Source organism: Bos javanicus, chromosome 12 (assembly GCF_032452875.1).
Source record: "Bos javanicus breed banteng chromosome 12, ARS-OSU_banteng_1.0, whole genome shotgun sequence".
NCBI classification, from domain to species: domain Eukaryota; kingdom Metazoa; phylum Chordata; class Mammalia; order Artiodactyla; family Bovidae; genus Bos; species Bos javanicus.
Genome location: NC_083879.1, coordinates 71,466,057 through 71,483,896, shown reverse-complemented (window position 1 = coordinate 71,483,896; position 17,840 = coordinate 71,466,057). Strand labels below are relative to the sequence as shown.

The window sequence follows — 17,840 nt, the reverse complement described above, 5'->3', positions numbered from 1 at the left end:
AATGTTTTCCATTTACCACATTTACAAGTCAGTTTAAGATTTCCTGGGGCTCAGCTCCACACCTTGGATCCACGTATGATGTGGCTTTGTCAAGAATCAATATCTGATTCTTCCTGAGAAGAGCCCTGGCAAGGCACACCAGTTGTTTCTGACCAGCACTCAAGTTCAATCCAGATTCTGCTAATTCAGTATTCATTTTAGCAGGAAGACCTTCGATGGATTCTTTGAGTTGTACCTGTGGATACAGAAAGAATGACATTTTTCTAAGCAAACTGCTACTGAAGTAGACATGCCTTTTAGACATTAGAGCTTTGACATCCTCAGGACTTCTTACGTATCTTACATGTACAGCCAGGTGATGGGGAGAGCTCCTTCCAATGAGTGTTCACTGAGAAAGATTGTGGAGTCAACTCAGGACAAAAAGATCTCAGTGTCCCCCTTTCCCACCACAGGACATCCACCAAACCACCCCCCCCAGGGGTTAGTTAAGGAAGTTTCTCAAAAAGTGAAGCTATTTCTCCCAATATGATTGAAACAGAAAAGTTAAAAGGATCTTTATGGTTGAGTCAAGCTTCCTAAAGTACATTTTGCATAAGAATTCGTACACTAGAGAAAAGTTTTCAAAAATTTTACAGAAAATCTGGTTCTCTGAAGATATAAGCTTATTGGCCCTTTACTATTTTCTAAAGTTTAATATATGCAAGTTCCAGCAATAGCAAACTGCCACTTATACATTAGTAATCCTGGAGCCCATTCTGATGATGGTTCTTTCCCAAGTTTAATCCTACAAATAGTGGACCAGTCAAGTGCATTTTCTTCAGTGTCTTAAATGCATTGTTTGTGAATGAAAACACATGAAAAAGAAAACACAACATCTTATTTCCCAAAGCATATGGATAGAGGTTATTGTCATCCAGTCGCTGAGTCATGCCCAACACTTTGCAACCCCATGGACAGCAGCACACCAGTGTTCCCAGTCCTTCACTATTGCCTGGAGTTTGCTCAAACTCAGGTCCATTAAGTTGGTGATGCCATCCACCCACCTTGTCTTCTTTTTGTACCCTTATCCACCTGCCTTCCATCTTTCCCAGCATCAGGGTCTTTTTCAATGAGTTGGCTCTTCACATCAGGTGGCCAAAGTATTGGAGCTTCAGCTTCATCATCAGTCCATCCAAGGAAAATTCAGGGTTGATTTCCTTTAGGATTGACTGGTTTCATCTCCTTGCTGTCCAAGGGACTCAACAATTTTCTCCAGAACCACAGTTCAAAAGCATCAGTTCTTCAATACTCAGCCTTCTTTATGGTCCAACCCTCACATTGGTACATGACTACTGGGAAAACCATAGATTTGACTATATGGACTTTGTCGGTAAAGTGATGTCTCTACTTTTTAATATTCTGTCTAGGTTTCTTGCAACTCCTCTTCCCAGGAGCAAGCATCTTTTAATTTCATGGCTGCAGTCACCATCTGCAGTGATTTTGGAAATAAAGTCTGTCGTTGTTTCCACTGTTTCCCCATCTACTGCAATGTAGTGATGAGACAGGATGGCATGATCTTAGTTTCTTGAATGTTGAGTTTTAAGCCAGGTTTTTCACACTCTTCTTTCACTTTTATCAAGAGGCTCTTTAGTCCTCTTCACTTTCTGTGATTAGGGTGGTATCAGATGCATATCTGAGGTTATTGATATTTCTCCCAGAAATCTTGATGCCAGCTTGTGCTTCATCCAGCCTGGCATTTTGCATGATGTACTCTGCATATAAGTCACATAAGCAAGGTGACAACATATAGCCTTGACGTACTCCTTTCCCAATTTGGAACCAGTCCAAATTGTTGCTTTGGAACAGCTGTTCCATGTCCGGTTCTAACTGTTGCATCTTGGCCAGCATATAGGTTTCACAGGATGCAGGTAAGGTGGTCTGGTATTCCTATCTCTTAAAGAATTTTCCACAATTTGTTGTGATCCACACAGTGAAAGGCTTTAGTATAGTCTATGAAGTAGATTTTTTTTTATGGAATTCTGTTGCTTTTTTGATGACACAATGGATGTTGGCAATTTGATCTCTGGTTCCTCTGGCTTTTCTAAATACAGTTTGTACATTTGGAAGTTCTTGCTTCATGTACTATTGAAGCCTAGCGTGAAGGATTTTGAGTATTGCTTTGCTAGCATGTGAAATGAGTGCAATTGTGTGGTAATTTAAACATTCTTTAGTACTGGCCTTCTTTAGGATGGAAATGAAGACTGACATTTTTCCAGTCCTGTGGACACTGCTGAGTCTTCCAAATTTGCTGGCATATTGAGTGCAACACTTTCACAGCATCATCTTTTAGGATTTGAAATAGATCAGCTAGAATTCTGTCACCACTAGCTTTCTTCATTATGATGCTTTCTAAAGCCCACTTGACTTTGTGTTCCAGGATGTCTGTCTTTAAGTGAGTGATCACATCATTGTAGCTATTTGGGTCATTAAGACCTTTTTTAGAAATAGTTCTTCCCTGTATTCTTGCCACCACTTCTTAATCTCTTTTGCTTCTGTTAGGTCCATACTGTTTCTGTCCTTTATTGTGCCCATCCTTGCAGGAAATGTTCTCTTGGTATTGCTAATTTTATTGAAGGAATCTCTGGTCTTTCCTTTTCTATTGTTTTCCTCTATTTCTTTGCATTGATCACTTAGAAAGGCTGTCTTATCTCTCTGTGCTATTCTTTGGAAGTCAATATTGAGATGGATATATCTTTCCTTTTCTCCTTTGCCTTTAGCTTCTCTTCTTTTCTCAGCTATTTGTAAGGCCTTCTCAGACAACCATTTTGCCTTGTTGCATTTCTTTTTCTTGGGGATGGTTTTGTTCACCACCTCCTGTAGAGTGTTACAAACCTCTGTCCATAGATCTTCAGGCACTTCAGAACTAATCCCTTGAATCTACTTGTCACTTCCACTGTATAATTTGTAAGGGATTTATTTTAGGTCATGTCGGAATTGCCTTGTGGTTTCCCCTACTTTCTTCAATTTATGCCTGAGTTTTGTAACAAGGAGTTCATGATCTGAGCCATAGTCAGCTGCCATCTTGTTTTTGCTGACTGTATAGAGCTTTTCCGTCTTTGGCTGCAATGAATATAATCAATCTGATTTCAGTATTGACCATCTGGTGACGTCCATGTGTAGAGTTGTCTCTTGTGTTGTTGGAAGAGGGTATTTGCTATGACCAGAACGTTCTCTTGACAAAACTCTGTTAGCCTTTGTCCTGCTTCATTTTGTACTACAAGGCCAAACTTGCCTGTTACTCCAGGTATCTCTTGACTTCCTACTTTCACATTTCAGTTCCCTATGATTAAGAAGACATCTTTTTTGGTTTTAGTTCTAGAAAGTCTTCTAGCTCTTCATTGAGCTGTTCAACTTCAGCTTTTTTAGCATTAGTGGTTGGGGCATAGACTTGGATTACTGCGATACTGAATGGTTTCCCTTGGAAATGAACTGAGAACACTCTGTAATTTTTGTGATTGCACCAAAATACCACATTTTAGACTTTTGTTGAATATTATTTTTCCAGCCAAACAAAAATAAATTGGAGACTTGAAGCCAGGCAGCCTGGGGATAAGTCTTACCTGGCTGTGCCAACTGGGTAAGTTCCTGAACCTACTCTATCTTATCTTCCTAAACTCTAAGTAAGACTATAATATCATAATTATGAAGGTGTGTACCTCCTAACAGTGTTAAGAATATTAAGTCAGTCAGTACATGCAGAATTTGTAACAGATCAATATATATTGCCCATTATTAATAATGCTATCAGCTCACCCTTCCTCAAGTTCTGCTTCACTTTTCTACTTTGCATGTATCAGCACTGAGATTTTGTTACATATGTACATTTTGTTACATATGATTGGCTTGATTTTCAACTTCTCCAGGAGAATTTCAGCTCCAGAAGGACAGACATTTTGTCTCTTGATGACTGTGACAGCCCCAGAACCTGCAACATTGCCTAACAAGCTCTCAGTAGATATTTGTTGGCTGGATGAAGGTGGGCTTCCCTGGTGGCTCAGTGGTAAAGAATCCACCTGCCAAACAGGAGACTTGGGCTCGATTCTGGGTGAGATCCCCTGGCTAAGGAAATCACAATCCACTCCAGTATTCTAACACTGTTTCCTTAGTAAGTGTAATTGTAAAAAGGATATATTCTTATAACAATTAACTGGCTCCAAGATATCATATCACACTTTAAATAAAGGAAAGCACTGAAAAAGTTATAATTTAAGGAAAATAGAACAAATAACTACTATTCAAAACTATACATCTCAATATAGAATACTTCAGATTGTTTTTGAGCTTGGGAAAATAATAGAATATAGCAAAACTGAAGAATAATAAACTGGACTTTAAGGCATCCTGTCTCCATCATCGCTGTGTGCACTCTGTGTAGTAGGTGCTGTCACCCCTCACAGGAGGGGAACACAGAGGTCAGGTGGTTTCCACATTTTGTGGAACTTTCTTACTTTTCAAGAAGAAAATCTGGTGTGGCTCAGAAGGAGACACTGAAATGCAATCAACAGATGGGGAAGAGCTTTTACCAGAGCAGGGCCAGCAGTAAAGGAAGTTCACCTAACACAAGGTCCGGGGAAATGGACATGTGACCTATTGCCACCTCAAGGACTGAACCACATGGTTCCTGATGTATCGGCTGCTGACGCCCAGATTTCTGTATCTCGGTTTCCTGTGTGATGTGACACACTTGTGTCCTAACAGAGACACTATCAATGTCAGACATTTACCTGTACTATTTCTTCCCAGTTTTGACAGGACATTTTTGTTATTGTTTAGTTGCTAAGTTGTGAAACTTATGGACTATAGCCCACCAGGTTCCTCTGTCCATGGGATTTCCCAGGCAATAATATTGGAGCAGGTTACCATTTGCTCTTCTAGGTAATTCGCCCAACTCAGGGATCAATCCCACTTCTCCTCCATTGCACGCAGACTCTTCATCACTCAGCAACTGTGGAAGCCCCCATACTCTACTCTTAATTCCAAATCCCAGTATCTAAGGTGTTTCATTTTTGCTTTTTAATGGAAGCAACACATCAATGATTCACTTCCAGAGATTTATCTACTATGACCTTTTAACCTCTGAATGATACAGTGCTTCATCTTCAGGCACTACTCATGTTATATTTTTGGAGCTGCCTTTGCTTTTTAGCACCCCAATAGCACTAATTTCTGATGAACTTTTATCAGTTTTCAGCAATTTGGCAAGTTTTCAGTACAGGAAAAATGTATTTTCAGCATATTTAGAAAAATAAACAAAATGAGACAGGCAGCATCCATAGGACTGTCTTCCTTCTGATTGTCCATCTCTGCCAAGGAAAAAGGAAGAAAGAGAACTAGAGGACATTAAAAAAATTTTAAGCCATATTTTCCTTTTAACTGAAGTTCATAAAGGGGAAAATATAGTGGTTCTCGCCTACTCATTCTCAGGTTAACTCTGTGAGTTTGGGTTCACATATCCAGTTAGGCATCATTTACAAATTAATAACTAGGGGTTTTGGTTCACTTAAAAACTGACTTCATTGATTGAGTGATACCTCTGATGAGGGTGAAGGAGGAGAGTGAAAAAAGTGGCTTAAAACTCAACATTAATAAAACTAAGATCATGGCATTCAGTCCCATTATTTCATGGCAAACAGAAGGGGAAAAGATAGAAGCAGTGACAGATTTCCTTTTCTTGGACTCTAAATTCAGTGCAAATGGTAACTGTAGCCTTGAAATTAGAAGATGATTTCTTCTTGGCAGGAAAGCTATGACAAAACTAGACAGTGTGTTAAAAAGCAAAGATATCACTTTGCTGACAAAGGTCTGGATAATCAAACCTATGGTCTTTCCAATAGTCATCTACAGATGCAAGAGCTGGACAACAGAGCACTGAAGAATCGATTAGACTATGGACTGTTCCATCTCTGGGTTGGGGAGATCCCCTGGAGAAGGGGATGGCTATCCACTCCAGTATTCAGGCCTGGAGAATTCCATGGACTGTATAGTCCTTGGGTGCAATCTATAGTACTTGGATGCAATCTCAAAAACAACAGAATGATCTCTGTTCATTTCCAAGGCAAACCATTCAATATCACAGTAATCCAAGTCTATGCCCCAACCAGTAACGCTGAAGAAGCTGAAGTTAAACAGTTCTATGAAGACCTACAAGACCTTTTAGAACTAACACCCCCAAAAGATGTCCTTTTAATTATAGGGGACTGGAATGCAAAATTAGGAAGTCAAGAAACACCTGGGGTAACAGGCAAATTTGGCCTTGGAATATAGAATGAAGCAGGGAAAAGGCTAATAGAGTTTTGCCAAGAGAACACACTGGTCATAGCAAACACCTTCTTCCAACAACACAAGAGAAGACTCTACACATGGATATCAACAGATGGTCAACACTGAAATCAGATTGATTATATTCTTTGCAGTCAAAGAGGGAGAAGTTCTATACAGTCAGAAAAAAAAAAAAAAAAAAGGTCAGGAGCTGACTGTGGCTCAGATCATGAACTCCTTAATGGCAAATTCCGACTTAAATTGAAGAAAGTAGGGAAAACCACTAGACCATTCAAGTATGACCTAAATCAAATTCATATATGAGTATACAGTGGAAGTGAGAAATAGATTTAAGGGACTAGATCTGATAGAGTGCCTGATGAAGTATGGACGGAGGTTTGTGACACTGAACAGGAGACAGGAATCAAGACCATCCCCATGGAAAAGAAATGAAAAAAAGCAAAATGGCTGTCTGGAGAGGCCTTACAAACAGCTGTGAAAGGAAGAGAAGTGAAAAACAAAGGAGTAAAGGAAAGATATAAGCATCTGAATGCAGAGTTTCAAAGAATAGCAAGGACAGATAAGAAAGCCTTCCTAAGTGATCAATGCAAAGAAATAGAGGAAAACAACAGAATGGGAAAGACTAGAGATCTCTTCAAGAAAATTAGAGATACCAAGGGAACATTTCATGCAAAGATTGGGCTTGATAAAGGACAGAAATGGTATGGACCTACAGAAGCAGAAGATATTAAGAAGAGGTGGCAAAAATATACAGAAGGACTGAACAAAAAAGATCTTCATGACCAAGATAATCACGATGGTGTGATCACTCACCTAGAGCCAGACATCCTGGAATGTGAAGTCAAGTGGGCCTTAGAAAGCATCACTACGAACAAAGCTAGTGGAGGTGATGGATTTCCAGTTGAGCTATTTCAAATACTGAAAGATGATGCTGTGAAAGTGCTGCACTCAATATGCCAGCAAATTTGGAAAACTCAGCAGTGGCCACAGGACTGGAAAAGGTCAGTTTTCACTCCACTCCCAAAGAAAGGCAATGCCAAAGAATGCTCAAACTTCTGCACAATTGCACTCATCTCACACGCTAGTAAAGTAATGCTCAAAAGTGTTCAAGCCAGGCTTCAGCAGTACATGAACCATGAACTTCCAGATGTTCAAGCTGGTTTTAGAAGGGGCAGAGGAACCAGAGATCAAATTCCGAACATCCGCTGGATCATGGAAAAAGCAAGAGAGTTCCACAAAAACATCTACTTCTGTTTATTGACTATGCCAAAGCCTTTGACTGTGTGGATCACATTAATAAACTGTGGAAAATTCTGAAAGAGATGGGAATACCAGACCACCTGACCTACCTCTTGAGAAACATATATAGAGGTCAGGAAGCAAGAGTTAGAACTGGACATGGAACAATAGACTGATTCCATACAGGGAAAGGAGTATGTCAAGAATGTATATTGTCAGCCTGCTTACTTAACTTATATACAGAGTATATCATGTGAAACGCTGGGCTGGAAGAAGCACAAGCTGAAATCAAGATTGCTGTGAGAAATATCAATAACCTCGGACATGCAGATGACACCACCCTTATGGAAGAAAGTGAAGAGGAACTAAAAAGCCTCTTGATGAAAGTGAAAGAGGAGAGTGAAAAAGTTGGCTTAAAGCTCAACATTCAGAAAACGAATATCATGGCATCTGGTCCTATCACTTCATGGGAAATAGACGGGGAAACAGTGGAAACAGTGTCAGACTTTATTTTTTTGGGCTCCAAAATCACTGAAGATGGTGACTGCAGCCATGAAATTAAAAGACGCTTACTCCTTGGAAGGAAAGTTATGACCAACCTAGATAGCATATTCAAAAGCAGAAACATTACTTTGCCAACAATGGTTCATCTAGTCAAGGCTATGGTTTTTCCTGTGGTCATATATCGGTGTGAGAGTTGGACTGTGAAGAAGGCTGAGCACTGAAGAATTGACGGTTTTGAACTGTCGTGTTGGAGAAGACTCTTGGGGGTCCCTTGGTCTGCAAGGAGATCCAACCAGTCCATTCTAAAGAATATCAGTCCTGGGTGTTCTTTGGAAGGTATGAAGCTAAAGCTGAAACTCCAGTACTTTGGCCACCTCATGTGAACAGACTCATTGAAAAAGACTCTGATGCTGGGAGGGATTGGGGGCAGGAGGAGAAAGGGACAACAGAGGATGAGATGGCTGGACGGCATCACTGACTCTATGGACATGAGTTTGTGTGAACTCCGGGAGTTGGTGATGGACAGGGAGGCCTGGCGTGCTGAAATTCAGTGCTGCAATTCATGGGGTTGCAAAGAGTCAGACACAACTGAATGACTAAACTGAACTGAGCTGAAGAATCGATGCTTTTGAACTGTGGTACTGTAGAACACTATTCATAGTCCCTTGGAAAACAAGGAGATCAAACTAGTCAGTCTTAAAGGAAATCAACCCTGAATATTCTCTGGAAAGACTGATGCTGAAGCTGCAGTTCCAATATTTTGGCCACCTGATGCAAACAGTTGACTCTTTGGAAAAGACTCTGATGCTGGGAAACATTGAAGGCAGAAGGAGAAGAGGGATCATGATCAAATGCCTGGATGGCATCATCGACTCAATGGACATGAACTTGGGCAAGTTCCAGGAGATGGTGAGGGACAGGAAAGCCTGGCATGCTGCAATCCATGAGGTCACAAAGAGTCAGAGGTGACTTAGCAACTGAACAACAATAACTTAGAATGATAAATCACCCCTTTATCCAGATCCTCTAGGAATTATTTCTTTATCACATTTGTATGTTTTTCAATGAATGATTTGGTAAGGTTTCTTTTAAAATAGTCATAAGGAATCAATTCCTAGAGAAGAATAATAATGGGATGATTTCTTTAAGTGATATCATCAAAATTAACAGGGTTAATTCCAGAAGCAATACATGGAAACCACACACTTCACTTAGTGAAATAAACTCACATTTCTTTTTTTTATAGAGAGTTCCAAATGTAGTTTAAATAGAAGTAGATCTTAGTATTATCTAGTACTTAAGCATTTTTACAATTTAGATTGCCTCTCTGTCCATGGAACAATGTGTTCTAAAATTCTAGAGTAATGCTACCTGTGAATCTGTGAAAAAACGTCTCAATCTGGGAAACAAATTAAAAAAAATAATTTACCAGTACTTCCAGTTACTTTTTTAAGATGTGTCCCAATTTCACCATTAAATTTGTCCTATGAATTCAAGAATAATGGATCATCCTATCGTTCTTTGCATGTAATGGTTAAATGCTCTACACACCTCTTCTCTTGTAGAATTTACTGCAAAAGTGTCGGGAGCTGTGTTAGGCATTACTGACAAAATGGAGGCATGGCCCCAACCCCCTCTCCTTGTCCCATACGCACAGACCTGGGATGAAGGAGTTAGGCCTTGTGATTCTGACTTGTTTTTTCCTCTACTTGGCTGAGTTGACTGAAAAGGAATATTAAGCTTCTTATTGTTCTTGAGAGGAGCATGAGAAGGCACAAAGCCTTCTGCAGCTGTGCTCAGAGAATAATTCATAAAGTTAATCACTGACATTTGTTCAAGGACTTTTACAAAAGAGTATTCCAGGATGAGCACATAGGCTACAGCTTGAGGCCATGGGATCGATTGCTATCTGAAGCCTATTTGTGAGGAAAATGTTTATGGCAAAGGAGTTTACTGAATTTATGGCTTAGGAATAATTAAAATAGAAGTTAAAGATTTAAGAAATGTAATGTTAGCATATTTTATTATAGCTTATAGAGGTTAAGAATTTTAGAGATACTAATAGAAGTCTTTTTAAGAGATAGTGAGCTCAGGATGTTAGGGGCAAACAGGATTTAGAAAGATAAGAAATAAACTGAGGAATGTAGCATGAGTTACAATGTAATCACAAGTTAACTATAGGACATATAAAAGGAAGTAGATAATAGAAGTAAAGTTGATTCTGAGAGAATCACTGAAGCAGGAACTGTGTTTGAAGGGCAACAGTGATTTATGGAGATAACAAATCTGGGTGAGGGGAAATAGAAAATGTCAAACCTCCAAACTAATGCTTTTGTAAAAGTACAAAAGAGAATCATAAGTTTGAAATAAATACGCAGTCCAAGAAAATTGAGAGGCTGCATCATTTCTCGCTGACACCGCTCACCCCTTCAGGTTGAATCCCTGGTTGCTGGAGCTGGACTCCAGCATAAAAGACTCACAAACTTAAAGGAAATCAGAGGTACACTGTTTTTCAGGCAAGAGAAGGTGAAGCAATTGACCCAATTTAAGAAAACAAAATCCACATGCTGCTGAAAAGCAGGGTGGGTATATAAAGACTCAGTGGTGACATCCTTCAGAAACCAGAATTACTGGCTGGAAATGGTCATACCTCCAAATCTGCCTGCTTACAGTCAAGGCTCATCTGCATATTACAGATTTCAGAGCTTCCCTGGAAGGGTGACACTAAATGATAAACACACCAATTCAAACCAACATGAACAATCAATCTCTCAGATTTGTGTAACAACCACAACAACAAAGATTAAAAAATATATATGCCACACTTCTCTGAAATGAAAAGATCAATCAAACACTTCGTAGTTGTTTAGGTAGAGTATTTTCCCTGTGTTGTGCTCTAAGAGTGTTATAGTATCTGGTCTTCCATTTAGATTTTCAAAGTTTAGGTTTGTATATGGTATCAGGGAGTGTTCTAATTTTATTCTTTTACACATAGCTGTCCAGTTTTCCCAGCACCACTTACTGAAGAGACTGCCTTTTCTCCATTGTATATTCGTGCTTCCTTTGTCATAGGTTAGGTGACCACAGGTATGTGAGTTCATCTCTGAGCTTTCCATCCTATTACATTGATCTATATTTCTGTTTTTGTGCCAGTGCCATACCATCTTGATTACTCTAGCTCTGTATTAAACTAGTGAAAAAGTTCATTTAAGTTTTTCCATAAAATCTTATGTAACAAACTTTTCAGCCAACTCAATAATATATTCTGAAGTCAGGGAATCTAATTTCTCCAGCTTTGTTTTTATTTCTTAAGACTGCTTTGGCTACTTGGATTCTTTTGTGTTTCCATTAAAACTGTAAATTTTTTGGCTCTAATTCTATGATAAATGCCACTGGTTGTTTGACAGGGATTGTACTGAATCTGTGGATTCTTTGGATATATAGTAATTTTCACAATATTGTTTCTTCCAATCCAAGAACATGGTATATCTCTCCATCTGTTTTGTGTCATCTTTGATTTCTTTTGTTAGTATCTTGTAGTTTTATGAGCACAGGTCTTTTGTCTCCTTGGGTAGGTTTATTCCTAGGTATTTTATTATTTTTGTTGCAATGATAAATGAGATTGTTTTCTTAATTCCTCTTTCTGATCTTTCATCATTAGTGTATAGGAATGCTCATTCTTACTTTTTAAAAGCAAAAGACTACGTATGGAAAAACCACTGCAATATTGTAAAGTAATTAGCCTCCAATTAAAATAAATAAATTACAAAAAAGAAGTCTAGGGTTTCTGCCATCAGTAGAACTGATTTGTAAAAGGAATGCAAAATCACAAAATAGTCTGTATTAAAATACAAACTGACAGCAACTTAATAGTCAAAATTTTTTTCATGCAAGGGTGAGGAAATTCAAAGAAGTGGAGCAAGGGAAAACATGACACAAATAACAGAAAATTCTCTAGAAATGAACCTCCCATGTAAAAACTGAGCAGATGTTCCAGGGTTCTGTTATCTGCATTCATGCTACAGCATTAAAATGACATAATTGCCAATAAATAATCATCATTAATTCTGACTATATAATTTGCCTTTATAAACACTTTCCTATGAAACTTCTACATTTTATTAGTATGATCTTATTTATATCTTTTAGTTTTAATAAGAAAAAACTACTATTGTCTCCACTTAGGAGATGTTTCCTAAGACCAGAGGAATAAAATGAATATTGGAGTGTAATGGAGTAATTAATTCACTAGGTCACTAGTAGAATTTGATCCCACAGTTTTAACATCTAATTGAGTACTCTGCTAAGGAAAAGATAATGTATTTAATTTGTTCAGGGTTCTAGGAAAACAGCTAAAATGAAAACATGTTGCATTATATTGTTGATTTTCATCATCATCAATACACACATTTTTAAGCACACCCATGTCATCAGTGTTTTCCTATTACCAAGTCACTGAAACTGACACGCTCCCCTTAATTATCTGCAAAGCTCTAAATGTAAACACACATATACAGATGCTAACAAGTTAATTACAGTTACTATTAATAAATTACCTCTTCTAAGGCATTCCACAGTTCATTATCCGTATGCTCATTAAAGGGATCCAGATTTTCCCTCATTGTTCCAGTGAATAAAACAGGTTCCTAAATACCCCAAAACAGTGAATGTTATTACCTTAACCTGTTTTCATTTTATTCTAATGTGTACAGAATGTCAAAATTAAAATGCAGAAACATCTAAATTCATTAATTATTAATAACATAGTTGCAAATGTATGATTACAAAAAAGCATCTCTAAAATAATTTTCCATTGTACAAAGTGTGCTACAAAATATCTTCTGAACTACTGAACACTAACAGAAGAAAGTGTTGAAGAAGTTTTTTTCATCTAAAGGAAAAAACTGAAGACAAAGGAATATTTGATTAAAAAAAAAATACCACTCTGATAATAAATATCTGTTTAAAGACTCACACAAACTGAGGAAATAATTACATGAGAAACTTAACATCAAGATCTACATAAATTAACTGTCAATTCTGGTGTTACTGGGAAATACCAACAGCATGATTAGTACAGGTTTGTGCCTCAAAGCAAACCATTAAATATTTACACATTAGCACCAAAGACTAAACTAGGCTATTTTCTCCGTTGGTCAGACTGTCTTCTAGGATCTGGAATCTCTCCACATGTGTGAAATGAACAGCACATGAAATCCACATGTGCAAGGGGAACATCAGCTCCTGGGGTCTGCAGCATCTCTGTCCATGGAGAGATCACCTCTGATTTTGGCATCAGCTGGCCCCCACATTCTCTCACATGTGTGTTAGGATGGCCTGCCTCACAGAACTTCATTATTAACTGCAAGGCCAGGAGGACCTGAAACCCACTGTGACCTCTGTCATGATGCTATGCTATGCTATGCTAAGTCACTTCAGTTGTGTCCGACTCTGTGCGACCCCATAGAGGGCAGCCCACCATGCTCCCCCGTCCCTGGGATTCTCCAGGCAAGAACACTGGAGTGGGTTGCCATTTCCTTCTCCAATGCATGAAAGTGAACAATGAAAGTGAAGTCACTCAATCGTGTTGGACTCTTCGCGACCCCATGGACTGCAGCCTACCAGGCTCCTCCATCCATGGGATTTTCCAGGCAAGAGTACTGGAGTGGGGTGCCATTGCCTTTTCTGCTGTGTCATGATACTTTAATTTAAATAGGTCTTCCTATTCCTCTGCTTCAGGAGGAGCCACAAGTAAATTAATCTGGGAATATATGTTTCTTCTTGGCCTCAAGAGAGAATCCTGTACATAAGCTCATGTAGGCCATTTACATTTTCTTCTGGAAGGCTCAGTAAGCCAGGTCATAAGAATATGGGCAGAAGAGAAGAGCCCAATTGGCTCCTTTCAGTGAAGGGGGCAGGACAAGGGGAGGCACATGTGTGGGAACAAGAGGAGACCTGACTCTTCCACAAATGCCCAGAACTGCTCAGAATCACCATGTTCAAATCCTGCGCAGACTTGGGGCTGGACTTTCCTCATCACTTCACAAAAGCCTGAGAGGAAAGATGAAGAAGACAGACATTTCTTTTCCCTAATCATGAGGAAGAATGATACTCAGGAAGCCTTCCAAACCTTCCTTCAATATCGTCTCAGTTTTAAGTCTGGTGAGAGAGGAAAGAATACAGAAAACTCAGGATGTGCCACCAAAAAAGAGATATATCTGAGCAAATCCACAATTAAAAAGACATTATAAAGGGAGATTTATTCGCACAAAGTTGATTAAGTAGCCAATATGCCTCCAAAGCACTGAATATCACTAGTCATACAATATTTCAGAATGAGTACTTGTTGGGAGCCGCATTAGGCATTGCTAACAAAATGGAGGCACGGCCCCAACCCCCTCTCATCCTCACCATGCAGGTATGGCCTTGGATGAAGGAGTTAGGTCCTGTGATTCTGACTTGTTTTTTCCTTTCTTCGGTTGACTTGGCTGGAAAGAATGTTAAGGTGGTTATTGTTCTTGAGAGGAGCGTGAGAAGGCACAAAGCCTTCTGCAGTTGTGCCCAGAGAATAATCCATAAAGTTAACCACTGACATTTGTTCAAGGACCTTTACAAAGAGCATTCCAGGATGAGCATGTAGGCCGCAGCTTGAGGCCATGGGAAGGATTGTTATCTGAGACCTGTTTGTGAGGGAAATGTTTATGGTAAAGGAAGTTTGCTGAGTTTAGGGTTTAGGAATAGTTAAGAATAGTTAGAAGCTAAAAGTTTAGAAATGTTGTAGTGTTAGCATATTTTACTATAGCTTTTAGGGATTAGGAATTTTAGAGATATTAATAGCTAGAAGCCATTATAGGAGATAGTGAGCTTAGGAAATTAGGGGCAAGCAGGATTTAGAAAGATAAGAAATAAACTGAGGAATGTGGTATGCAACCCAGACACAAGCATGAGTTACAATGCAATCACAAATAAACACCATTCTGAGAGAATCACTGAGGCAGGAACTCTGTTTGAAGGGCAACAATGAGACAATTAATCTGGGTGAGGGGGAACTGAAAATGTCAAACCTCTGACCTAATGCTTTTGTCAAAGTATAAAAGAGAACCTGGACCTTGAAATAAACATGTTCCTTTTCATGGGAATAACCATAATTCTACTTCAGATTTTTATAAAAACTTGTTACTTCTTGTAATTATCAACCTTAAGATTCCCACATGCAGGTATCTTCTGCATGTCTCCATGGGGTTTACACAAGCGACATAGCCAGGCGAGGGGAGGCTGGTCCCCAATATTCTTCTTCCTTCCCTTCTCCATCTTCCCTCCATTTTCTAGGTTCTTTCAAGTAAGCAGGCTACTCCCTGCATATAATCTCAACCGGTGGTCTTTCTGGGGGACATATTTAACTACTTCAGATCCTAAGCATAAAGAACACACATACTTCAGCTACCTGTTGTGTTTCTGGAAATTTGTTAAGAAGAACTTTCGTTTTAGATTATTCCTAAAATTTTGAACAGAAGTTGAGGAGTACCTTCTTAATAACACAGTATTCATCTTTGAAAGTTCCCCCCAGGACTGATGGTCTATGTCCCCACTCCCCTGTCTCTGCTCCTACCCAGGTCCTTGTTATCATCACATCTTCCCCAGTTCTGACCTGTTCATGCAGGGTAAGCAGTGACAGGGATGAGCCTGGGAGGAAGAGAGAACACCATGGAAGCTCCCTGCTACTTCCAGGATCACAGGGACCAGGGATCCAAGGAAGATGGTGTGGGCCTGGCTCACCTAAGAGAGGCAACTCAAAGAAACAGCACTGGGCTCCTCTTCTGCAGAGTCTGCTCTCAGCTTCCTAAATTCCCTAAATTGGGGTGTTGGGACACAAGCATCAATGCTTCCTACTCATTTGGGGGGGAGAGGAATGTAAGTTTTTGCACTTAGACAAGTAAATTCAGGCAACCAAACTAACAGATGATCTCCACCTCTGCAGCTAGCAAGACACTGTAAAGACAAAGGGCTCTTGGTTGGGGAGGGATAAGATTTTGAGTATCTTCTCCTGACACATATCAACCCATGACATACAAGTGCATAAACCCATTTCTAAACTGATATTTCCAAATGAGGGACAGAGCAATAGGAGTAGTATCTTCTGGCTTTGTTCTATGCTTATTCACTCTTGCTATGGTTTGGGGAGTCCTTTCAAGTGGGATGGTAGGAAAATGGCAAAAATATCTGATGAGTACAAGACAGCTGAAGAATTGATGCTTTTAATTGTGGTGTTGGAGAAGATTCTTGAGAGGCCTTTGGACTGAAAGGAAATCAAACCAGTCAATCCTAAAGGAAATCAACCTTGAATATTCACTGGAAGGACTGATACTGAAGCTGAAGCTTCAAAACTTTGGCCATCTGATGTGAAGAGCTGACTCACTGGAAAAGACCCTGATTCTGGGAAAGATTGAAGACAGGAGGAGAGGGGGATGGTTGGATGGCATCACCAACTCGATAGACATGAGTTCGAGCAAGCTCCAAGAGTTGGTGATGGACAGGGAATCCTGGTGTGTTGCAGTCCATGGGGTCACAAAGAGTCGGACATGACTGAGAAGTGGACAAGGTGGAGACTGGAGAGCGTAGGTCTCTGTTATATGACTAGTACTTTGGATTTTACTCTGCTGCAATGGGAGTCTTTGGAGATAAAACTGAAACTCTTCGCTATATAACTGAAACACTGTGAATCAACTATACTTCAATTAAAAAAAATAGTCACGCATAAAATTTGAATCCTGGTTCTGCCCCTTACTTGAAAAATAGGATAAGCTCCCAGTAACTCAGTTTTTAAATCTGTCAGATAAAGATAACAACAAATTGTGAGGATTAAGCAGGAAATGATGGGATAAGAAACTAAAATGCATTAACAATTCCATAATCATTAGGAATTATTATTAATATTCTTGTAACTTGTCAGGGACTGTAACAAGCACTAGAGGAACAGAAATGAGAGATATAGGCCCTGTCCTCAAAGAGAGAAAGAAAATAGTCCAGAGTGTGAGGAGGGCTGAGAAAAAGGCTGGAGGTCTTGGTGGGGGATTGGAAAGTAAGAGCATGTATAAGGTGATAGTCAGGAAAGAAGCTGGTGGGAGGAAAGCCAGAAATCAAAATACAAAAAAATTTTAGTCTTATTTCTTGCTCTTGGTGGAAAATGTTAGATGCATTTCTCTGTTATGCTTTTCCCCAAAATTCCTATTGTGTCTTTTTGTTTGTTTTTGTTTCTTTGCCTTACTATTAATTTTTATGTAACAATTTAGTTTTTATTATTAAGCAATAAATATAAAGAAAATCACCAAAGACCATGAACACATAAACAGAAATTAAAGAGAAAACTCATTTCAGAAGGTGTTACTCTTTGTACTTAAGTAGAAACAATGCCCAAAAGGCCAGTGCCCTTATTCTTAAGAATAATAACAGTTCCTGATGACTGAGCACTCCTAAGAATGAGACATGGGCACAAACACTATCTCACTAAGTTACATCTTCACAAATCTGTGGGTCAATAATTTCCAGACCGGGTTTAAGGACAAGGATGTTGACGCTTGGCAGCCAAGTTACATCATCAAGGCCCCACAGTCGAAGAGGCAGAGCAGGAATAAACTGTGGGTCACACTGACACTGGGTCTACACTCTTAACCATTCTAGCCCCATCTGCCTCCTGAATGGCTTCCTGGGAATCTTTACACATTGCAAGTTCTCTCCAGATTCTTTTTCTTTAATCAACCAACACTGCACCTTGGAGACAA

At 39.3% G+C, this 17,840-nt stretch overlaps 1 protein-coding gene across 1 annotated transcript in view; it reads right to left on the bottom strand.

Annotated features, from left to right (window-relative positions):
• LOC133258040 (ATP-binding cassette sub-family C member 4-like) overlaps positions 1-17,840 on the bottom strand; it is a 158,901-nt gene that overhangs the window by 22,502 nt on the left and 118,559 nt on the right. The window contains 2 exon segments of the mRNA XM_061434375.1: positions 63-235; positions 12,618-12,707. Of these exon segments, the coding sequence (XP_061290359.1) occupies positions 63-235; positions 12,618-12,707 (263 nt within the window).